Here is a 25,407-nt window from a genome sequence, read left to right as displayed (position 1 = left end):
GTCCCATAACGGTCATGCGATTCTATAGGGCCGTTTTTAACTCTCACCACTTCCCTGCCTCCGGCATCTCTGGGGCTGTAATGATATTGGGTGTGGCGCAAGACTGTGTGAGAAGACAGGTTTCTACTCAAACGTCTTTCTGAGCATTTTCTGTTCTTATGGCAAAACGGATGTTGGAGAGACTTGCTGTAGGATCTGCCTTGAAAGTCTTACCTCTGAGATGGCAGGCCCTGCTCGGCGCTAAGTGAAATTGTCTGCAGCTCATTAACATCAAAGCATTTTCTCCACTGGTCTGGGCGGCTCAGTAGTAACCAGCAGACGGACCAGAGAACAGCTACGCTTTCCACTAAGCTTTGCCTGCAAACAATTAACATCAAAGGGGAGCCACTGTGAAACAGGGGGAAAACAATGTTCCAAATGTAGCAAGTCTCATGGCTCATGGGAAATGGGGCGGGGGGAGGCAAAGCTGTATGGGTCCCAGTCAGGAATTAGAAGCTTTATGGTAGGTTCAACACCAGCACAGGGTAGAACCACGAGGCTGTCTCAAAGAGTTTGCTATCTAAACATCAGTCTAAGAACAGATGATTGCAAAAAAACGCAGGAAAGGAACTCTAATAATTAGTGCTGGGAGTCCACCCACTGTTGTAGCTACCATGCAGACTGCAGACAGATGTTACCTGCTGGAGTTTAGACCATTCATGTTGCAATCCCTTTGTTTAGATTATCTACCTCTCAGGAAATACATGCTCCTGTGATTAGTACAGCACCTAACAGACTTACACCGAACTTAGGCTCTAGTGAGAGACGTGAGAGACTTGCCTGGACTTTGAGTTGAATGGAGAGTCCTCACTTCTGGATATGAAGACATGTAGACCCCAATGGCTCATCACATTAAAAAAGGGTGGAACAAAGACCAGGATATCACCAACAATTGGAATGAGATGCAGCTAAGGGGATCGTTCCTGAGCAGGGGTGCCCAAAGAGCTTTCCTACTCTTTGTGGTATAAAAATTCTCCATAGCTCATGCTTTCCCTTTTTTCACTGTTAATGGCTTTCAAACAGGACTGGGATTCCCTAAACCTGTCTGCTCTGCTTATGAAAACAAGCTTCACCTTGCCCTCCTCACACAGAAGCTGCATCTTGAAATGGGCTTTTGCCTCTAGCTACTCTGGTTGATGTCTGCTCTGGGAAGTTCCACCTCCTACAATCATCCTCTGACTTCCTCCAGGAGAGTATTAAGAGCCAATCAATAATCTTTCCTTATACTAGCATTGGCCTTCACATAGCTCTGTCCATCTTTTCCCCATTGCGGCTTCCCTGGTAGATGGGCAGAGCAAGCACGCCCTTGGGTTTGCATTCCTTTTGCTGGACTAGCCAAACTGAGCTGACCTGATCTCCTTTTATAGGACAGGTTCATTGCTCTCCTACCTGCCCACACCAAGTGCCTCTTGGAGCTCCCTTTGAAAAGGACAGGTGGATTACTACAGCTACAAGAGCACCTGAACAGCTCAAACAGGTCTTTCTCTCCAGGAAATACTTTATCTGTGACATCTTAATACTGTAGCTGCATTTGAACCAGCCAGCTTTGCACAGCCAGCTTTGAGCTCTATGATTTTTTAACTCCCTAATCATGTGCAGCTAGGCAAGTTGAAGGTAATGGGTCTGGTGGTTAGGGTGAGGAGATAAAGGCCCATGGACCTTTGTCTCTGGCCTTATGGCAAGGTTTGGAGTAAGAGATTTCACTTTACAATCCTATTCCCTGAGTCTGAAAGAAGCTGGTACCGATGTTCCTGTCCTCCTGCGTGGGCATAAGGCAGTGCCATGACTTCCCTGGACTGTCAATGTATTCCCTGCTTGCTGTCATAGCTGGTGTTATTACATCATCATTGCCCTTAAAACATCTGAGCTCACCTGGAGAGAGGGCCCTGTGCTTGTGGTGCAAGGCTACAGCACAGGAGTCATCCCTGCAGGACCCCCCAGCCACTGCAGGCACACAGGCCTTCCCTTTGCATCGTGGCCACCAACAGACCTCCTGGTTTTATAACAACACGGTGGAGCAGATGAGGAGATTTCATCTCTTCCTGATGCAAAACTAAGTGGCCCCATCAGGGCTGAAATGTCCCATCCAGGAGGGATTGCAGCTCTGGGCACAGTGAACCCTCAGGAGTGGTCTGTCCCCTCGGGACACAAGTGTACCCTCAGGGGTGTGATGTCCCCTCAGGACACAGTGACCCCTCAGCGGTGGGATGATGTCCCCTCAGGATACAGTGACCCCTCGGCGGTGGGATGTCCCCTCAGGACACGGGGCCCCTTCATGGGTGCCACATTCCCTCAGGACACAATGACCCCTCGGTGGTGGGATGATGTCCCCTCAGGACACAGTGACCCCTCAGGGGTGTGATGTCCCCTCAGGACACGGTGCGCCGTTCCCTCAGGACACAGTGACCCCTCAGGACACGGTGACCCCTCAGCGGAGGGATGATGTCCCCTCAGGACACAGTGACCCCTCAGGACACGGTGACCCCTCGGCGGAGGGATGATGTCCCCTCAGGACACGGTGACCCCGCAGGGCGTTCTCGCTCCCTCACGAACGGTCGGGGCTTGCACAGCGCCTCCTAGCGGACGGGTGCGGCGCTACCGCACGTGCGAGCCGCTGGCGGCGCATGCGCGGGGCGGGGCGGGCGCCGAGCGCGGGTGGGCGTGTCCGAGCGCGGCGCGCGCGGCCCTCCCTCCCTCCCCCCGCCCCGCCGGCCGCCGCCGCCCCCGCCCCGCCCCCGCCCAGAAGATGGCGAGCCCGTGCGGGCGGCAGCAGTGCTCCATCCAGAGGCGCGGCGTCCGCCACCAGCTCGATTCGTGGCGACACAAGCTCATTCACTGTGTAGGTGAGGGACGGCGGCGCGGCGGGGAGGCCGGGCTGGGCCCCGCGGCGGCGGGAGGCTCCGCCGGAGCGGGGGCCGTGAGGCGAGCGGCGCCGCGGCCTGCGGGCCCGCCCCGCTCCCCCTCCCCGCCGGCCGCCGTGAGGCGCCGCGCCGGGCCGGGCCCCGCCCTGCGCCGAAGGGGGGGAGCCGGGAGGGGGGTCCTGCCCTGCCCTTTTGTGCGGCCCCTGTCAGCGCCGCGCCCGCTCCTCCCCGCTCGGCACGGCCCGGCCCGGCCGCGGCCCCTTCAAACTTGTTTACGGCGGGGCCGCGCCCGGCGGCGGGGAGCGGCCCACCTGTCACTGCCCGCGGCGAGCCCGAGCCGGCCCCCTGCCCCCGGCCCGGCCAGGCGGGAGGGAGGGAGCCAGCGAGGGCGCGGAGCCGGCGGGAGGAGCGGCGGGGAGGCGGAAAGTTGTGGATCGCGGTGCCGGATTGACGCCGTGAATCCGGAGCGGGGCTGCGGGGTTAAAAGGATGTGTGATTGCTTTTCTGTTCTCCCCCCACCTCCTTTTTTTTTTTTTTTTTTTTTTTTTTTCCCTCCTCCTCTCCTTGTTGGGTAGGCTCCTTGCAGTCGAATGTTTGGGGTTTTGAAAAAGAAGTCCTTTTCATCTCGAGTAACTTTTTCCATTCAAAATACAGATTTTGCCCTTTTCTCTTTCCTTAGTAGGAAATTGAGACCTTTTCTATGAGTCCCAACATTCACATAAATGTCAGCTCTAGGCCAGTGTGTGTCTCCAAATAAAAAAGGTTTGAGAACAGTAGACTGTGAACTTGCAGAGTAATCTTAAAAATCCCCGTCTCGAACATCGGTATGTTCATCTTGTTTGGCCTTCTGTTTCTAATTGAGCACAAATCCTCGTTTTATTTTTAAATATGCAAACATGGCCGTAATCTGCCAGTGACTGCTCAGCATAGGTAATCTGTAATAACAGTCACAGATTCACTTTAGTTCCTTGTGTGCAGAGTTAAACCTCTTATTGTCAGTTAGCTCAGCATCCCAGTTCATTATCAGGGATTTGAAACACCATTTTTGGTTACGCCAGGACGTGTAACTGCTGTGTATATTTTTGGCTTCATCCGAATGTTGAAATTTCTGTAATATAAAAGTGTGCTCTAGATACTTGTTAACTTCAGATTAATTCAAGCAATTAATTTGTTTTATGCATAAGGCGACTGAAGGGCAATATGTCACTGAGAAACTCACTCTACACGAAAGTGTTGGGTTTTCTTTCCAGCGAATAATTGATATTTCTAGAGTCAGTTTGTGGGGTTTTATTTTGGTTCTATCTCTGCTGCATTTCATTCCGCCTCTTCTTGAACCAGACTTATTTTACTTCTATCTCCTTTTCTCAATTCCTCTTACCTCGAGCTGCTGGGGTTCAGCTGTTCCAGTCCTTTCTAAACTCCCTATTTGCAGAATGTCATCTTGTCTTCCTCTCAATCCCTGTTGCTCTAGCACCGGGTCCTTGAATCCTCCAGTGGAGCTGTCCTACTGCTCAGGGTTTAACTCGATAGCTGTGAGGAGTAAATTTGGAGGGAAGAAAAAAGAAAGGAAAAAAAAAACCCCGTAAAAGGACAGTTTCAAAGTTGCTGTTGAAGATATTGTGTTGGGGTGAAATGGAAGAATTGTATCTATTCATTGTGCTGCTCTTTGGGTAAATCCTGGTGCTAGAGAAGTTTTCATGTACAGACTCAAGGAAAACACTGCGTTGTTGAAGTTCTTAGCAACCCTAAGTGCTAAAACTTAAAACAAACACCCCACCTCCACCCCCATTAATACACACCCTGTTCCATTTCCCTAAAGCCATTTAAATTGCCAGCTTCTGGTGAAGTTGCTTCCTCCCCTTGTCTCTTGCATATCTCTTCCTCATACCTAAATTTGATACATTTTCTTCCTCAAAGATCTCCCTCGCTGAAAGTCCCTCTGTGAGTTTAACAAAGGATAGTGAGAATGCTTTTAAGCACAGAATTGATTGGGGTTTTTTTGGAGGTAAAGTACAAAACCATTTTAAGAAATAAAGTCCAAAGTGTAACAGTGCTCTGTGACTTTTATCTTGATGGCACTATGTCATAAATAGTTTCAGCTTCAAAATGATCAGCTTTATGAGGTTTCAGGACCTGTCTCGTTCCTCATATGAATCTTGCATGAATTGTTGGGTCATGTAAATATGTTAATTGTTACCTTTTTTGTTTTCATATTTTTATAAAATTATAGAAGGTTTATTGCACTTGCCCAGGATCTCCGGCTGAATTATGTTGTGATCTTAACCCCTGGCTCTAAATATACCTCTGTCATCTTTTAAAGTAAATTTTGACAATATTCCGTGAGATTTGGAAGTAGAATGTTAAATTATGTTGTGTTCTGTTTCACCTTGGCTGTTTGTTGAAGTCTTTGAGAATTTCTTCTTGTAATAAACACTCTGCTTTCCAATATTTATGTATCAGTATGGGAAAATCTTTCTTGTAGTAATCAGAAATACTCATTCATATTTAGTTCTGAAAGCAAATGAGGTGTGTGGGATTTTCTGCGTTAACATAATTCCCTGAAAAGTCATTCTAATACCACACCATGTGGCATTCAGAAAAAATATACCTGTGGTTTGAACTAGTGCATTTGGCAATAAAAATGGCTTAAGTAATTCACTTTCCCCTCTTGTTTCTTGCTTCTGCAGTTGGCTGCTCCTTTGGACTGTGGGTTCATGGCAATTTGTCAAACTAAGCCTGTGCTCATAAGGGAGCAAAACCACAGAGGGGCTGACAGACCACCTGCCCACAAGGAGCCAATTCAGGGGAGCAGTGCTGGCAGAAAACATCTTTTGGAGGGAGTAGAATAATCTTCTGCTGGTATAGCTCCCCAAACTGGCTGGCAGGTCGAGGAAATACCAGCACTAGCACAAGGGAAGGCTGTGAGAATGCAAAGCTGGTGGAAAAGGGTGAGAACAAGGCAGCAGAGATACAGATAAGTTTGAAGTGTCACAGAGTGTCAGGAGTGTCATCTTTGGTTGTCCTACTGTGGTTTTCTGTGGGAGATAGTTCAGGGAACTGATCTGGCTGAAACCTTCCTTTGTTGTCATGCATTTCATCCCCTTTTTGTGAGGAGGGAGATGGCGAGGCTGGTGGAGCGTAGGTCTGTGAGCAGTTCTGTTATCAGTGGTGAAATTACGGGAGCAGCAATGCCACGGCCTGGAGGTGGAAGGAAGTTGGAGAAGGGGTGTCTGAGCTCTCTTAGCAGGAGCTGAAATGGGACTGTGGAACCACAGAGCAGGGGTAGCTGGGACTGGCACCTGGATCTTGATGCCCTGGTAGGACTTTGTAGACACACAATGTGCCAGATGATGACTGCTTGATGCTAACATATGTGTTCTCTGTACCAGTCGAGTGTTAACATCATTTGCAGTGGTCAGAAGCAGATACCTAGACAAAGGCATGTGGCAATTTTAATTTTTTTTTTCCTTCTCCTAGACTATAATCATCTTGTGTTCAGGCACTTGCTGAATTTTAAATGGTCGATGAGATTGGATCTGCTAAGGAATGGAGAGTTTGAGGAAGGAAATCACCCACAGATCCCTGAAACCCTCCTGACACCTTTTATACAGGCAGTTAATGGCATGGCAATGCTGCGTGATCACTGGAGTAGTGTGAGGTGATCGCATGCATTTCTTCTAGCTGGTGATGCTTGGCCCTTTGTTAAATATTAGCTGTACTCTTGGAGACTCCCTGACTGAATTATGGTCTGTGCTGGGGGTGTGGGGGCAGGGAGGGAATGGTTCACTACTCTTCAGCAGTGATCCTAGTTTTGGGAGCAAAATGAGGATTTCAAGGGAAAACCTGTAACATTCTCATAAAATTTTGAATCATCTTGAGCTCTGCCAGCATTGAAAAGCTGCTTAGCTGTTATGCTGTCAAAATAAGCTGAAGTAATTTCCATATTTTTTTTTAAGTTATTGTTGCTGATTAAATACTGCAACTTAAGTATCTGATCTTTTTCTGTTTAGTTTGTTGTATGGTGGTGGTCTTCTGTGACCTTGGATAGTTAGGATTAAAGTGTGGATTCTGAGGGAGAAATATGATACATCAGGAAGTGTTAGGATATAATAATAATAATCAAAAGAAGGTGTATAACAGTTGAATAATTCTGAAATCTTTATTACTTTTCTTATCTTAATTATGGCTCCTGTATAGCTCCAGCCTGTGTGTGTGATATGAAGTAGCTGCTGCTTCCAAACAGTTAGCTGTGTTATCTTGTTTTGGAAGTAGGCTCGAGTCTTCAAGTGTTTAACGTAGTTCTAGTTCAAAGGTCAGATTGTATTTCTTTGTTCCAAAGTGAGAAAGCTTATTATAGCCATGATGTTGATGAAAAATAATAATAAAAGGCAAGTTAAAGTTTAAATGTAGGACTGTTCTATAATGATATTTGTTTTAGATACACCCCCAGGCTTGTCCCCAGCAAATGTGTGAGTGGTACTATTTGCCTTACCTCAACCTGCTTGCAATGTAGCTGCAGCTTGTGGCTTCTTTTATTAATATAAATCCATTGTGCAGCAGTTCTGCAGTATTGCAGCTGAAGGCTTGTTCAGGAAGATCTGTTCTGTGCTTCAGCATTTCTGCTTGTTGGCAGTATGAATAGAGGGAAGAAAAATCACCCTTTTATTACAAAGTTATGCCTGGAAAAGATTGAGGGAACTATCATTTAAAAGTAAAAATCCTTAGTTTGAAGGAGTAAAATTTACAGTTTGATTTTTAGCTTTACTTTAAATGTGCATGGAAGGATGATATGTGTCTGAAAAACTGTAGAAGTTGAACTGTGGGGGATGAATTTAGAATCTAGATCTGTTCCAAATACCTCTTTGAATTCACTACAAATCATTCTGGATTTGCCCTTGTTTCATTGCTTGCATGTGAAGAATAACTTCTATCCTTTCAGGGACGATGTTAATCAAACAAAAGTATACTCAAAAAGAGTATTGATACTCACTCTGAGTTATACCATCTTGAGATCTTCTGATGCCTCTGACATGAAATTTCAGCCTAGGCCTAATAATTTGGGGTTTTTTTAACATTTCAATAAAAGTGTGTTTTAATTTGTGTGAGGTAATAACAATCGTTGCAAGGTGGGATGTTTCTTTCTTGGGATATGTTTGTCCAGCAGGAAGTATAGGCATTTGGACTTTTAAACTAAGAAATAATAACATTCAGAATTCATCTACTCTAAGAGAACTTCCAAAATGAATTACAGTAATCCATTCCATGCATGTAGAAAATAGTAATAATCTGCCTTTTTTAGCATTTATGTTGGGATGAGTATATTACAGATTTACAGCTTTGTGGTACAGTACCATTTTAAAAGAATACTTGAAGGAGTGTTCCAGAATTTTTCTTGACACTTTGTGCCATACGTTGATGATAATCTCAATGCTGTTGTGTATACAAGTCCAGTAACTGCACTTTAATTAATAATGGGTGATTTAAAAAAATCTCAATTTCCGTGCCCAGTTTTCTAAATCCTCATTGCGTGGTACTTTTGTGACTCAACAGTCTGCCCTCTTAGGCTATTGTACATCCAGGCAAGTACTGTCATGTGTCTTTATGGGCTTTGGGGGGTTTGCTTGGTTTTGGTTTTTGTTTCCTTGTTTGTTTTTGTCTGAGAACTTGTTCTTTCATTGCTGCTGTAAAATCACAATGAGAATACCTGCTAAAGTCAGTTTAGGCAAGGTTTGAGGAAAAACAGGCGTTTAATAGGTTAAAGAATATTAGCCCTGTCTTACGGGTTGGGGCAGAGCAAACACTACTGCAGTATTTTACAGGAGACTTTCCAGTCCTCTTCCTCACCCTTCTGTGTATACATGTTTTCACTCTTAAGAGGCTTTGGTTCTCAAAGGTTCCCAGGATGGGTATTTATAACTCTCTGAGAAATACAAAGCTTTTGGGATTTTCTTAGGGCTGGGTTGGATAGGATGGGCAAAGCCAATTTAGGGTCTGCCTGTGACTAGAGGGGGCATTAGTGGTTATTTTTACTAAACTGTCAGAAGTCTGCAAAACCAGCTAATCTTCTGGTGATGTGCAGTAACCTGAGTCATCCTAGCTGGGAATAAGATGATCAGGAGAGCTGTCTGCAGCACTCGATGGGATCACATCTGTGGGGGGAAGGGAAGTGGGTAGAATAGTCTATTCCAAAGGCACAGAGTCTTACAGAGTCTTCTAGTTTGTATCTTGTTTCTTGTAACCATGCTACAGGCTGTGGTTATGTTTGACAGTAGTGCTGTCTAAACTGGCTTAAATAGTCCCCTCTGTTCAAGCACAACTATGTGTGGCAGCCTGGTGAATCAGTTCCCTTAGTAGACCTGACTGGAAAACAATCTTTTTTTTCTTTTTTTTTTGCTACAACATCTGCAGAGGAAGAAGAGGCAGAGAATGAGGAGTTGAGACTATTCAACTGGTATTGTCACACATGCAAAAATACATCTTTCACTGAGTAGGTGTTAATTTTTTTGTGCTTCATGTTCACTGCAGAAGCAGGAAGATTGCTTCAATCTCCCTCTTCATGCTCCCTCCCTGATAATGTACTGTGGGCTTTGCTTTCCTAACCAGTTCCTCTTTAATAAGTTGCAGCTTTATGCCTCCTCTCCCCATATCTCTGCAAGCCTCTGGGGTTTCTCATTTCTCTCTGATAAATCTATGTGGCCATTTTGGGAAATGAGAGCTTCAGCTTCTTTCTTTTTCTCTCAAAGAATGCCTTATTTTTATTTCTCTGGATATTTTTAAGTAATTTACCTTGTTTGGCAGATTTAGTTCACCTTTCATGTTGTGTGTAGTATCACGTGCTCTTTATGGTGAGTTGACAAAAAAATTGAACTCTCTAAATATGAGATTTGAGTTACACATCCATGCTGCTGACACGTGAAAGATGAAGTCGAGGTTATGGTTTTGCAACGTTTCTGCAGGACACCAGTTCCTCTATGGTAAAATTGCTAGTAGATGATGTCTCCATCTGTTTTTTCCACTCTTCTTACAGAGAAGAGAAAGGATGGTGCTTCTCTCTTATTTTCTAGGAAGGGTGGAAAAGTGGTTGCACAGGGGAAGACTTGCAGGAAGACAAAGGATGTTCCTTATGCCCTGAGGACCATGATATTTTATGGGAGGGAGTAGAGGGGGAGAAAAGAGGACTGGACAAGAGCCTAGTATTCATTAACAAAGGAAGCTTTCAGAAGCTGAATCCAGCAGTGTGGAAAGACATCAGAGGCCACCAAACAATCTTAACTCTTGAGCTGAGTTTACTAATGAAAACTTTCCTAGTTGTCTTTGATTGCTTTTTGCATGCACCTATACTGGAGGTGTTTCAGTGTGTAACTGGAGAGGTGAGTCCATCTGATGTCCTTTGCCCTCTGCTGCTGCAGGGGTGGTGGTCGTTTTGAAAATGGAGTAACTGCCGGAATAGGAAGAGGAACAGTAGTCAAGAGTCAGACTTCTTAATTTTTTTATTTCTCTTTTTGTTGCTTGCCCTAACAAAAGGATGTGAAAGCTTCAGCCCACAGCCTGTAATTCCCCACTCTAATACTTCATGGCCATTTGTTAGTGCTGGGTCGCCTTTCCCTGTGCTCGTTGGAGTGTCTGTAATGAGTCTGTTTGGTTCCCTTTGCTGCTGTTTGTGTGACAGGAGGCAGCTTGCCATGTACCTGTGTAATAAGCTTTTGAGTTCAGCCTGCAGTCTTGCAAGGACAGGTTAGTCCCACAGCTGTTAAACTCTCCACAGCCGTTCACAAACACAAAGCTCTTTGGTGGTCTGATTGTGCATAATGTGCAGACTAACTTGCAGGTCAGTTTTGAGGCTTTGTCACAGATTAGTCAGAGGAATGGAGTAATGTGCTTGTGCACTTCATATGGGGAGTCTTGTGATTGGAAGAGTCCTCTCAGCCTTGTGTCCTGTAGTCTTGGGCTTCTAGAGAAGTATTTTTATATATTTGTATGCAGAAAATGGATTTGCTTTGGTTTAAATATCAACCTGGCTTACTTCTTGCCTTTTTGGGGAGTTATTTGGTCCTCACTGAATGCCATGAACAAGTTGAAGATGATCTAGTGTTACAGCAGAGCTTTGTCTCAAGTTTGGTCATCCCTTGGGTTAAGATTTGTCATTGTGGCAAAATGATGAGAGCTGCTGTCTAGGTGATGGTTTATCATGGTCTTTAGATCACATCTGTAGATGTGTTTCTGAAAATATGCTATTGTATCCTTTGCATAAAGAAAATTTTTGCAGAATTGGATGCTTCTATTTCACTTTGCAAAAGTGAGAGAATTGGAAAGCATGGAGGTCCTTTTCTGATCTAAATAAACTTAAAAGCAATCTTCTTAAAGCAGTGGTTCCATTTACATCCTTCAGAACAGGAAGAACATTGTTACCTTATCCTCAGCTTTCTCTCCTATTTTAAAGTCATTAGTGAAACTTAAGTTTATATGATACCAGAATCTCTCTTTGGGGTTTCTCTCAAGGGTCTCACTTTTATCTTATAAAAGAAAAATATCATCTGACAGGGTTCACTTCCAAACAAACAATGAAAAAGCTTATCTTAAAAAAACCTACTATACTTTTGTGTCAATGATAATTTCTTGATCTAACTGTCCTCTTTGCTAGGTAAGGGGAGTGTTCCCTGCTGGTTTTAAATGTCCTTTGGAAAAGTTGTGCTCTTATTCAACTGGAAATGGAAAGTTTCAGTGACCTTAGTGGTTATTCTTTATCTGCATGCTGTACCTTACTATCTTTCAAAATATTACAAGATTGAGAAAAGGATGAAAACATGTGAGGGAAAAACCAAGTATGAAGTATTAGTTATTTGTAGGTTTAGATGAGTATCCATATTGCAGAATGTGTTCTATAAGACAAATGCACTGAGTTTTCATCAAAACCAAATGTCAAAATCTCTTGGAGGGGGAAAGGGTAGTTTTTTCCAGAAATATTTCCCATGAATGTTTAGTTTATTCTGACTTCTACTTGATGGGCAAAATTGTATCAAGTATAACACTAAATTTGGTATTTCTGGATAAATGCCTAACTACTGCCCACACATTTCTCTTGGTTTTTTATACTTTTCTTGTCATCCTTGTCAATCCTGTGCATTCATACAAAATAAGAAAAACGTAATCATCTGGAACTGTACGGTAAGATGCTATTAGAACCTACTTCTTGGATCTTACAGGAGTATTTTTGTAAACTCCTCACGAAATGTAATGCCTTGGTCTTGCCTCTGCAGTTTGCCTTGAGTGATGTGCAGCCATTTGGGAATGAATGGCTTTAGTGCTCAGTTGACATAGGCCATGCAGAGGTCCATTTTGCATATGGTCTTTTGAATTCAGCAGGGATGCTGCATTTAGATCTTGAAAAAGCCTAAACCATTGAGAGAGGAACTGTTTTGCCAGAGCTCTCTTAAATCAGTGTTTTTCAATCTGAAGTTGGCAAGAAGCAACTGTGGAAAAACAAGGCTATTGCCAATAGTTTAAATTGCGTGGGGTTTTTATGCTTTTCAGGATTTCACAATTTGAAAATTACTGCTCTAAATGATTTGTAAATGAGGGCTCTTTTGCCTTTCCAAAGTGGCTGTAGGTGTTAAGGAGTATGAGCTGATACTTAGTGATCCATTAGATTAGGATTGATTTTTATCTTTGCTTCCTCTTCTCACACTTTGCTATTTAAAAGTATATTTTATCCAAAAATGGATATCATGGAGAATACTAAGTCTGGAAAACTTCAACTTGAAAGCTGACTTCTAAGGAAAGGTTAGAGTGGCGTTAGGTAGGTCTGTTTACAGAACTGCTCTCCATGAATGTAGAGCTTCTGTATTTTCCCTACCAAGAATCTTGCTACGAAGGCCAAACTCCTGCTAGTTTGTGTTAGATTCAAAGATTTCATTGCATTCCTCCCTTACATGGTTGTAAAAGGAACTTTAAATATGCAGGCTTGAGCATAAACTGATGTAGTCTCCATGCAGTACATTGGCAGATACCCTGAAACAAGAGGTAAACCACCTTTGGGGTCTCAAGAGGACATGGATTTATTTATTTTAATGACTATAAGGCATTTGAAGTATGGGGTGGACGCTAAGCTGTTTGGTAATCCCTTGGTGCGCTGCTGTTCTGGGTATGAAAACCCAAATAGTCTCCATCCTGGCCACTGTCCACCTGACTCTTTTTGCTAGAACCATAGCTGAGGTCACAGTTTGGGCATGCAAACAGAACAAAATGGAATAGAGTTCAGAGGTTACTCTCCTCAACAAGTTACTCAGTTTTAAAATAGATTAAAATTTGACTTCATAAATTAAAGATGTTGCAGAACTGTAGTCGACTTTGCCATGGAGGCTGCACTTGTTTCCTATGACAGATTGGTTCTTGTTCCTAAATCATCTGTTTGCCTGTGACTAATCTTGAATTTGTATCTTTCTGCTGCTTGTACTTTGAAGTGAATTCTGTGCTCCAGATAAGAACAGCAGACAAGGCTTTACATTTTCTCAACTCCTTGTAGCCCAAGGACTGCTCCCGGCCCTGGGATAGGAAATGCCTTACACAGCTCGGTATATAATGGGAGGTGCCTGAGAGGAAGGCGTGTATCAAGAAGTCGATCACAGCTGCTTTGGTCTATACTTACTGGCATGGTGATGAACTTTAGCAGTTAAATGCGCCTGTGATGACACCTCACAAACTTCAGAAAGTAAGCAGTTATTTTTGGAAACTTTTTTCCCCTTAGGACTAAAACTACTAAACCTACTTAAAAAAAAAAAAAGTCTATGCAAAAACACTTTTTCCCAAGAAATCGGCACCTTCTGCTTATCATGTTTGTGGGCATTTCAGCATCCCAACCCTATATCCCTCTTGATGTTCTTTCTTGTCTGTCTTTCTATTGTCTGAAAGTTGGAGGGCTTTCCATTGCTGTAAGGGAAGGAGAATTTCCTGTTCAGTTGGGGGAAAGAGATAAGCAATCCTCTGATCTCATCCTTAAGGCAGATGGATCTTTACTCTCAGCATGCCATGGTGCTGCCTAGGGAGGTCTTCATGATTCTGCTGGTAAGCAGCAAGCAGAGCTAATTTCTGAGTTGGTTTGTACTAGCAGACGTGAAGGGTTAAGAGTGCTGAATTTATTGTGCAGTTTTGAGATTCTGTTGGGGGTGTCAGAAATTTCTTTAATAAATAAATAAATCATGCTCTGAACACTGGTTTGCTGCCCCATAGTTTTGCTGGTGTAGCTCTGTTTGGTCTGTTTTTAAGCTGGGTTGTGAAGGCAAGGTTTAATAAGCCTTGACTCTGATGAGAAGTCGCAGGTCAGTGTGAACAGAGGCTGTGGGACCTTAGTTGTGAGTGGGCCAGAAGGAGAGCCATGGATGTGGGTGTGTGGAGGAATCCCTGTGAGGGCTGTCCTTGTCTCTGAGCTGGGAACCGTCTGTTCTCAGCGGCAGCGAAAGGACACCAGTGCCTGCTGGAGCACCTTGTGGTGACAAGTGAGGCTCTCCTGAGGGCTAATTCCTGCTTTCTGTCAGCGTGGCAGCCAGAGTGCAAATGTGCTTTGGCTGTAGTGCAATAGCTGCCTCACCCTCTGCTGTCAGTCCACGCTCATGTAGGGCTGGGGTCTAAAGCAGCTTGAGTCAGGTGGTCTTAAGAAATTGATCTCTTGCTTCAGATGACCTCACAGAAGGTCATAAGCTTACTCTTGTTTTCAAAATGACATGTAAAATACTTGTCTGTGGGCTTTTAAACTCCTTGGTAAGGCATTCTTTAACTCAGGTGGCTCCTCCCTGTTAGTGCCTTTTGAGGGGAAGAAGAGATGAAAATGAACTTCAAGGATATTTCATAGCCTTGAAATATCCTAAGGTTTTTTCTTTTTGGAACTACCATCAAAACTAGATGTCTCAGATTTAGCATAAATGAGGGTCAAACTTCACAAAGAGTACTTTCAGAAAAGGAGATAATCAGCTTTAGTAGCTGTGTAAGGACTAAACTCTTCCAAATACATCTTAAAGCATTTTTGGGGAATGGGCAATATATTTCTCACTTCAGAGAAAAAATAGTTTCAGGTACTAACTGCTTGATCTTCCCATCAAAGAGAAAAGCATTTTCTTTTGAAGCCTTTGCTTATTAAAGTTCTAATGTGAAACTTCAGGGGACGGTGTTTGGGTATGCACTGGTGGGAGAAGGCAGCCAGGTTCTGGTGGGTTTGTTTTGGTTTTTTTGTTTGGTTGTTTATTTTAATTGTTTGGTTTTGTTTTTGTTGTTTTAAGCTTAAAAGTCAAATGGAAGTCACCATGAAAAAGCTAATCCAAAAACATACTGTTTTCAGTTAAAGAGTTAAATTTTAGGACAGCATAGGGATGTGCCTAGATAGGTTCTCTGAATCTTTTTTTTTTTAAAGGAAATTAACTGAAAGTGGTCCTCAAGAATATCTAATAAAATTACTGTTGGCTTTTGAGCCATGAGTTATTCTTTGTCCAGAATTAAGTTAAACATTATGCTATTTTTTTAGACTGCATTGCATGACATTAAGTGAGTTTCTAGAGGGTCAGATTTCTGAAAAGGCATGAAATTACTCTCTTTGCAATATCACTGTTTTGGTGAAAAATATTGAAAATTATTGATTATAGTTTATGTCCCTAAAAGTGATGTTTAGTGTTTGTAGAAGGTGCTGTAGGAAATATTAAGTACACTTCTTTCCTTTTTAAAATAAAGGAGAGGTTATGCCAGAGCAACTGTAACAAAGCATTTCACCCTGGTTTTGAAGAAACTGCAAATCCACGTTAGGGACCTTGCCAAACTGCAACTTTGTGTTACATTTAAAGTCAGTACAGGTTTGGGGAGTAACTCTTACCATAATTTCTGAGAAATCACAATTGTATGTCTTTTAACCTAAATGAGCAGTATGGGAGAGTATAGTTGTTTAATGCTGACCAATATATAACATTATTCAGGAAAGATTTTGGTTCTACCACAGGTAAATAGAATAGATGTCCAAAGGATGTGTAGTAGTAAAAGTGAATTTGCTTATAAAAACACAGTTCATGGTTGCACAGCAGTTTTTACTTTTGTGTAGATTTAAAACGCTGCAGGAGAAGAGTGATCAAACCACCCCCTTTGTGCCACTGCCCTCACTTTGTGTAAATGTGTGCTGGGCTGGATCAGGAAACTGATCCCTGAACCATCTTGTCGTGTTACTGTGCAAATGCGAGATGAGTGAGCATCTGGGGGGGGCGGGGAGGATGAGTGGGATCAGCTCTTTCGGTGGAGAGGTGGATTTGTCATGGATTAAAGTGCCAGGTGATCAGTAATCGTAGCTTCAAAACATTGAAGACACCCTGCAGAATGAACTTCGCTGTTACAGTAACCTTCAGTTTGCAGTAATCTGTCTTCTAGTGTCTTGGGATAAAGGAATTGTGGAATTTTGTGTTTTCTTACTCTGCTTCTCATAGTGAAGAGTTTTTGTGCAGTATATTTTGCAATCATACATTTGGCATGCACATGTATTTTACTGCTGTTTAATTTTTATCACCCTCCTTTAATGCGCTTGAGTCAGGCAAACCTCATTCTACTCCTTGGGAGTCAGTGTGCCTCAAGTTGCAGTAAGTCTTGAGTAGATAAAGATCTTTATCCACTACGTTTTTCATAAAATGAACAGGAAGTTACAGAGAAACTGATGCTGTAATGGGGACATTAGGGTCATTGCTAGTTAGCAAAAAGTGGTTTTCAGGGATTAAACTAGGGGAATCTAACTATATCCCCTGGTAGTTGTTCTCATAGGTGTTTCCTTGCTCTGGTTCCTATGACATAATGGTAGTCTAAATTCTCCTTTTGAACTAGAGTCAACAGATGCATTCAAAAGAATGTTGGCCTAAAGGAAGGGATTCTCTTAACCTCTTTGGGTAATCTGTGAATTCAGGCTTTAACAAAATGACAATAATTTCTACTAGGGTACTTTACATCTTAGGTTTATGATACCAGCTGGGCAGATGGGCCAGTGCTGAAACAGCTTGTTTAGGGTCAGTGTTCTCCCAAAGAGCAGGGACAGTGGATTTCTAGCCATGGGAACCTCCTGAACCTCAACCCCTCATTACACCAGACTTTGAAGCATTCTTGGTCTAGTGCAGTATCTTCCATTTTCAGTGAAACAGTCATACCACAGGGGAATGATGCATAGGTTTGGGCTGGGCTTTTTATTTTACCTGGTCAGCCAGTCAGGATGCATATTCAGCACGACTGCTGGTTTAGGGATTTTGTGTCAAGACAAGGTTTAATGTTGTCATAGGGCTTACTTTCAAGCAGGAGTCATTAGGGAGAAAAAGCAGGTAAAGCTAAGGGCAGTTAGCACTTGTGCCGAGTTCATCTGAGATTCATCAGCCAGCAGCTCCTGATGGCTGACAGTAAGTATGGCTGGACTGTGTCAGGCCAGCTCTGTGTTCACAAGAGAGAACTGGAGTAAGAACCACTCCCAGATAAATCCTGGCTGCTTGTTCAGCAGTGGATCCCACTGCCTTCCACACCAGCTGTGTGATCTGTGTGGTGGCCTCTCCTGCAGGAGTATGAGTCTGTCCTGCTCCTCCTCACCTGTTCTCTGCAGCACACTGTGCCAAAACCCATTGTTGACTCTATCTCCTTTCTGTTCTAAAAGGCCTTCATTTTCCAGCATCTCTCATGGTTTTCACGTTCAAGGAGTCCGGTGCAGTTACACATGTAACAGACTGGAGTAATTACATGCTGTTGTTTAACAGACTCTTAAGCAGCAGCTACACTTCTACTTCTGAAAAGAGGTTTTCTGTGATTTGCTGGCCATGCTTTTCATGATGGCATTGTTTAAGGCAACTCCTTGTGTTGCCACTTACACTTTTGCCCTTATTGGAATTGGGATTCTGGACCAGTTAAACCTTTGCCTTAACCCTGAACTGCCACTCTCAGGCAAGGTGAACTTGTAGAAGTTACTGCTTAAGAAAAAAGAGAAGTGAGGGGGGTGTGTGCAAAACCACTTATCCTTTCTGCAGTCTCATGAACTTCTACCAGTGTAACTGATGCAGTGTAGGAGTAGGAATGAGTGATGGAGTACAGAAGGAAAGGGCTGTAAAACCTGCTGTTGCTACTGCTCAGGGGACTGTGCTTTGAATCTGGAGTTTGCCTCTATGAATCTTGCCTCATGCTAGCACTGATCTTTTAAAAGGGGCAAAAGATTACAGAAATACTTTACCAGTGTCCTCTGGTGCAAAAAGCAGAGGTTAAATTTTGTTACATCTGAAACCTTGCATCTTCCTGATATGCACTGAGTTCTTCAATGAAATTATGTGATTCTTGTTTCTGTACTGTCTTTATAGTTTTAAATTAGTTCAAACTCAAGCTGCATTTCTTGTGCCTTTGGCTTGAGGGATAAAGCCAGTCTCCATTGAAATACACAGGGCTAACCAGCTTCTGTCAAAGATGAGACAAACTGGTAGGAGCTGTTTTGTTCTTGCCATCACAAGCAGCTGAAGATGTGCATAGGATGACTTTCTTCAGAAATCACATAGCTTTGCAGTTGTCAAGAGGAGGGAAAACCATCAGGCTCCTGTTTGCTTGCCATGATGGGATGCATAAATGGGAGCATGAGTCTCCATGCTGGAGCTTCTCCTAATATTCAGCAACATGATAGGCAGAAAGATGGCTTCTGGTACAATGTTGGACATTTTGCCTTTTGGTTTGGGTTTGGTTTTTTAATATTTTTTTTTTTTTTTTTTTTTTTTTTTTTTTTTTTTTTTTTTTTTACATTTTTTGTTTCTGTGGACTGTCATGAGTATAAGGCATCTACACAGTTGCCTCATGGAACCCTTCGTATGGAGAGAAACAAATTCTGCAAAAATAGCCTTTTCTGTTAATTTGGGAATGAATCAGAATAAATGGTTCTCGGTTTGTTTGAAATATTTCTTGGAAACAAAGGCTTGACAATCCTTGAAGATGTATGCTGGTTACTTTAACTTTTACATTTACATTTATCTGCTGTGGGTGGGGATCCTCTTGTATCCTTTCTAAAGGCAGAGTCCGTGCTTTCCTCCTTTATTGTGTTATCTTTGCTATTAAAGCTGGATAGTGCTGACATCTGCCTTGATGGATGAGTGGATGTGATTCTTGGGAAAAGTAAATTTAAGGCAAAAAGTAAATGGCGAAGGATTTTTTTTTTAGTTATTTTTTTTAGTAGTTGAATTAGCTGTTTTGGTTTCCTTTCTCAAGGACCACAGGAATAAATCTGAACAATGCAAGGTTGAGTTGCACCTGTAAAAATGGATTCGTTTTCTTAGCTTCCTCCTGTTCTGCACAAAGCCACAAGCAGCAGAAGTACTGGAAGAGCCTGCTGCGTAGGCTTATGCTAACCGTATGTTAACTTTGCTTAAAAAAAATTAAACCCTACCTCCTGCAGAACTTGATTTGCCATTGAGAAGAGCTTTCCACTTGCTGGGTGTGAAGGGGAATTTTTCAGTCCCTGGCAATTGTGCAGAGAGATGGCTATTGTTATTGGCTCAAAGACTGTAGAAAGAACTTTAATTTCCCTGCTCTGTTTGGTGCCTCTGCAACTCCAGACTGTCTTTCAAAGCAGATATTTAGCTGACTGTCCACTGTTGCTGCTTTTAGGTTCCTTTCATTTTACATTTTCTTCTGCTATCCTTGTGATTCTTCTACATTGAGTGTTTGGAGTTATTTTTCAGTAAATGTTTTTGTTTCCAAAGCAATTTTATTTTTTCTCTGGGTCATTTATGTATTTGTCTTCACTAATGTTTGCAACATCTCCGAACATAGTATCCTCTGTGAATTTAACTAACGTGCTGTTTACCCTTTCTTCCAGATCCAGTTTCTGATCCTACTTCCACATTTGGGAGTATGCAAGGGACAAACCCATCTCTTTGCGTAGCTTGACTGGATATCCCAAGACTAGGATGTTAGTATATTTAAACTTTTTTGCATTAAAATGTTGCCAGTATCTTAATTGCACATAGACTATTATTTCTTAAATGTAATTAACTTTATTGGCATTATGCATATTCAGAAGCCTGCTGGTAGAAACATTTTGCAGTCTGACTAGTGTTTATTGGTGACTTTAAAATGGATGCAGAAGTAAAAAGAATTTCAGGGTTGCTTTTTAAATGAGCTTATTTAGTGTTACAGCTTTAGCACTCATTCTTGAAAATGTTGGCTCTTTGTGTAATAAGATTAACTGTAGGTTAATCCATGAACATATAAAATCTTTAGACTATGTTCAAGATAGTTATGAAAGACCATTTCAGACTTCTGAATGCATGAAGAGAGATTTTTAAATACTTGAAATACTCAAATATCTATAGAAATACTTGCATCAAATAAGCGTAAACAAAACCCAAAATTGCATACTGAAGTCTTCTTTGATTCCCTGCATCGCAGGTCATATTATTCTGGGACTAGTAAGGAGCCAGTTGTCTGGAAGAGTAAACCCTATTTTGCAGATTTGATAATACAGCTTCCTTAAAAATGTGTTTTGTAATTGTATCACTGTTGCAAAATGAGATATTGCATGTTTTCTGTTATGTCAGTTATTTTATGGAACTAATTAGCAGTTCAAAGACGAAGTCAGCATTAAACTATGTGCTATTTTGAAAAATGTGGGGTTTTTACTTGGCTACTCTTGGAGTGTTCCATATATTCAACTACTACTGTATTTAACTGAATTACTTATTGAACACTAATATAAGCAAGTTTTTGAAATACTGAAGTCACTAGGATACTGAATGCAGTGTTCATTGTGGAGCTGTGGGTTTTGCAGGTTCCTCCCCAGCCTTAGTTTTCCAGTCTGCTTCTGTTGTTTTTCCTCTGTGAATGAAAAGAACCTTCTCTTCATGTGGTTCAAATTTCTTTTGTTAAAACTGCTGCTGACCTTCTTGGCTATGATTTTAAAGTGATTAGGTATAGTTTCTCTGCTTGGATTTTAATTGGTACTATTCAGCTCCGTACATAGGTAATAAATCCAGGTAAAATTGCAATTCTTTAGCTTGGCTACTTTGGCAAAAGAAGAACTAGTGCAAGTTGTTCTGCAACACTTGTTCTAGTATCCCACTGCATTTTATTTTAGTGTCTGATTTCCTTCACTCTTACCTCTGGTATTATTGCTGTGGTTTTATAGAAAAGTGTGTTATGATTGCTACAATGTGTTCTAGAAGTCTAATATTCCTTGAACTTGGAAATACTTCTGGTGTCAGAGATAACTTTTTTGAAAAGTTAGCTATATTTGAAATAATTTTCAGAGTATCTGAGATAGAAAACTGATAGTAATGGGGAGCAGGGCACTCACATGAAGTAGTATTAATGCTTCTTGCACACACAGTCATCAGTAATTTACTGTTCCCTCTTTATGCCATACGTTGTTCGTTATTTGTGCATGATAGTCTTTTTCTTTTAGAAAAACTTGTGTATGAAGAGTTCTGTAGGGGAAAAAATGACCTTAAGGGAAGACATTTACAAAGTGTGGTAGACATCAGCAAACTTTGAATAGTTGTTAGTACTACTGTAGTCTTTTAATCCCTTAGGGTCAGATGATTAGAGTGTAGCCTGAAGAAGCTCAGTTTGCATCAAAATCCTTTGCTGTTTGTATGGCTGTACTGCTGGCAGTTCCTAGCTGTGGCTTAGGAAATCCATTTCTGAGATTTTGCTCTGAAAGAACAATTAAGAAGTTACAAAAAGGGCTACTTTGTATATAAGTGGACAGTGATACTGATCTTAAAAGCTGAAGCTTCTAGCAAAGCAGCGCTTAAAATTGTGAAGGATTTCTGTTATTTCTTCATATAAAGATTGTACCTGATACTTCAGTCTCTGATGAGTTTAGCAATACAACAGAGTGGGCAAGCTTGAGAAGATTTGTGTATTTCCAGCTTACCTGGAAAATTTAATTCGGATTTGGAACAAAAGACCAGCTTCTGATTTGGAAGGCTGAGTGCTCTCCCAGTGTTTCTTCACTTAGCATCAAAGAATTGGTTTCAGATCTTCTGATCATCTCTAGTGATGATAGTGACTTTGTTCTTTGAAAAGGTCTGAGGCAGGTCTAGCAGGTTTACCAAGACCTTTTTATTGAGATACTAACTGTAAAATTAGAGTAAAACTGGCTGTTTTAGAAATCTCATCTTCAGATGTTTTGTCTTTGTAACAGTTTGATGTTCTTGACTAGAAACTTGTAATTTGTTTATCTGTTAGCATATCCTGAGATTCTGCTGCAACAGAATGACATTGAGAAACAGTGTGCAGAAAGTATGGGACTGATGTCTTCCCTCAAGTTCAGATCACAAATGATGCTTTGAAGCAAAGAACTTCAACTGGATTGAAAACAAATGTGTGAGGGTATAGGGCAATCTCCACCCAAGTACAGTGGCTTAAGCATTTGACTAAAAAAGGTCAATAATATATGCTACGTTTCAGGAATTCCAGAAGGTCTGGAATAAATGAGGTGGAGAAGACAGCAGTGTCAAAAAGCTGCACATAACTGCTTGGTTTGGGGAACACTTAAAGATGATGATAGGAACTGAAATTACTATGTGTATAACTGAGTTAAATGCACTATAAGCTGTTAAATATACTGTTAGACACCAAATTCACTGTAGCTATCCAGAAAAGATACTTGGGAATAACTTTGAAATCCTGAATGGCCATCATGAAATTTGTGTTCACTCTCATGTTACTTTTGCATCAACCAAATCCCAAGGGATCTTTTCTGGCTGTGATCTTTGGTTCTGATTCAGTGATTACTTCAGATACCTGTCTTTAATCTGAATAAGGGAAGGATAGTCTGAGAGAGTGAACAAATAAGTTGGACAAATCCTGATTTTGCAGTGTTGTCTAAGATGTCCCTCTCTGGTCCTGCCACTTGTTCCTGCTGATGTAACTGGACTAGGCCAGGAAATTGTTCCGATCTAGAAATCAGGCAAGCAAAAATGATTTTTAAAAAAATCTTCTCTATGTTCTTATTTAGTAATTTATATTGCCAGTCAAAAGTGTGATTAGAAATGCTGATGGTTAAGCAGTCTGAGCTCAGCTTACTGAATTGGTGATGTGGGTCTGAGGCTAAAAGGTTGGTAAGACTTTAAGAGTTGCAACATGAAATGATGGTAGACATTGTGTGACATCAAAAGTGAGAGATTTATCAGTCACTTGCTCTTTGGGAAAATTTCACTAAACCCCAAAGGTCAGGCATTTTTACAGCTATTTACTGTGGCTTTCTTGCATCTGAGTGTAGTTATTTTTTTAGAAAAGGTTTACTCTCTCTCATCTACACTGAGTAATGTTCCATCACATCTGGCAATTTCAGTTCCCGCAGTTAATTTCAGCACCAAATTGTTTTTCTGCTGTAATATTTTGTTACAAAGTTGTCAGCAGCTGTGCTTATGCTTTTCTGTTTCCAGAGAAATATCAGAGCTTGCAGCTTCTTTAGTGTAGCTTCTTTCTTATAGGCATAAACTGAGGTGTGACTGAAGGATAACCAAGAATATTTCTGTTAGTATTTGGTTCTATTGGCACAAGAATAACAACAGTAATACAATTCTATCTTTCTTGCTGTGTGCAAGAGTTGTCATGTGCTTACTTTGTACTTTTGTGTTCTTAATACGACTTCTGTGTAAACAACCATAAAGCTGGAAAGGATTGTTAGGCTTAGTTTTGCTTCCTTTGAGTTTTCACCTTGTGCTGTAGTCTCATGGAATAATGCCTTGCTTGATGTATACTTGCAAGTGTGACTTCAGTGATGACAATTAGTCACTATAACCTGCCCTGTAGCTGGTTCAGTGTTAAGATACTTCTCTCTGTGTGTTGATTTGTTTTCAGGGCTTTTGTTTAAGATATATAACTTGTGACCCCCTGCCCTGCTTTCATTTACCATTTCATTTTTGTGTAGCTGCCTGTATCACCTTCTGATTTTGCCTAGATCATCCTTCCTTTTGAGACAGAACTGAGCTGTCCATCTGAAAAGGCTAAGGATACTTTTCCAGAATTTCCAGGAAGCCTTCTCAAAACATCAGATGTGCTTCATATTCACTGTAGTCATAATTCAGCTTTCTTTCCATGATCTAGAGCTTTCTTTGCTTTTGTTAGCTTCTTAATCAGAATTTAGATATACTCACTGGTGTAGTGAAATAATCACTTGACTTAATACAGTGGTGTATCTTTGCATACTATAAGATTTTTCAGGATGCTGTGAGCTAGCTGGAGTCAAGGTCTACTGCTCATTGAGGCAATTATGTAGTGGCTTATTGTGGAGGTTTGTTTTACACCAGACAGACTTACACTGGACAGACTTACAATCACAATAACAGAGTAAAAATGCTCCTGGAAATTTTTACTTTACAGGTAAGCTCAGTATATTCGCCTCTCAACTCAGAAATATTCAATTGTTTTCATGGGTCTATTCATTGAAGGTCGTCAGATTTTCAATGACTAGTGATTTAGTTTCCTGAACAGGATCATGTTTTCATTCCCATTTGCTGATTTCTGTATAGATCTGAAAAATCTCTGTAGGGATAGTGAAAGGGATATCTATAACTTGAGAGCTGAAAGAAAAGAATAATGTAATGAGTTAATTGAGTAATGAATCACGGTATAAATGACCTCCTGTGGTAAAGAAGTTGAAACTGATTCACACTCCAGGAGTTTTCTAGATCACAGCTGTCCTTTGGTAGATGCTTTTTCTGCTGGCAGTCCTTGTTTAAGTGATTCAGCACCTTGTACCTACCCTTTCTGGGCTGCTTTTTAGCTTTGAATTATTTCGGTTAATGTGGTTTCAGTAGGTGATTGTGTTGCAGACAGGGAGCAATGTCAGGCAGGACTGAATTGCTGAGGGAAGGCAACCCTCTTCAAACAGGACAGTTGTGGAGTATGAAACACACCTTATATCTCAGCCAGTTCAACTCATGCCTCTAAAGCTTCTGCACTGTGCCAGTGTCTCTTGAGGTTGGGGTGGAGGCCACTGGTGTCCTGTGCTTCCACATAGGCAGCTTCTGTGGGAGAGGAAGGGTTCTTCCATGGTTTAGACTGACTTGGACCTCTGCTATACCTGTTTGTTGCAAGTTATTCCTGACAGCACCTGGCCTTTGCTGGTCTGTGGTACGAGCATTACTGTGGCTGTGAAATAAAGTGGAGCAGTGAATTGATGCTGCTGGAAATCCTATCTTTTCTGTGGGAGGCATTTTCCAGGCAGATCAATTCCATTTACTGTGAGGCTATTCTTAAGTTTGTGCCTTAGGAGTGTGGCATATGGGGATAAACAGTGGTAGTTAATGAATGCCACCTTACCTTTGCTTGGGAGTGAAGCATTAACAGATTGTCTCCAATGGTGAAAAAAGTTTCAAGGGTTCTATTTTGCTGCAATAAGTAATGCAACATGATTAGAAATAAAAAAAAAATTGCCTCAAGTTTGAGAAATATTTGGGCCTCTATATTTTGGTCCATGCTGATTTGTGCTGGTGTGCATTCTTATTCTTGAGCTATTTGACTCTTCTAATCTGCT

At 41.7% G+C, this 25,407-nt stretch overlaps 1 protein-coding gene across 1 annotated transcript in view; it reads left to right on the top strand.

Moving 5' to 3' along the window:
* Positions 1-2,761: 2,761 nt before the first annotated feature.
* The window catches only part of LCOR (ligand dependent nuclear receptor corepressor), a 57,738-nt gene continuing 35,092 nt past the window's right edge, over positions 2,762-25,407 (top strand). The window contains exon 1 of the mRNA XM_083866120.1: positions 2,762-2,882. Within this exon, the coding sequence (XP_083722246.1) occupies positions 2,786-2,882 (97 nt within the window). The 5' untranslated portion in view covers positions 2,762-2,785. The remainder of the gene's footprint in view (positions 2,883-25,407) is intronic.

Source organism: Zosterops lateralis, assembly GCF_965231275.1.
Source record: "Zosterops lateralis genome assembly, chromosome: 8".
In the NCBI taxonomy this organism is placed as follows: Eukaryota; Metazoa; Chordata; class Aves; order Passeriformes; family Zosteropidae; genus Zosterops; species Zosterops lateralis.
The sequence above is the reverse complement of the archived record's forward strand: the minus strand, read 5'-3'. Positions and strand labels throughout refer to the sequence as shown.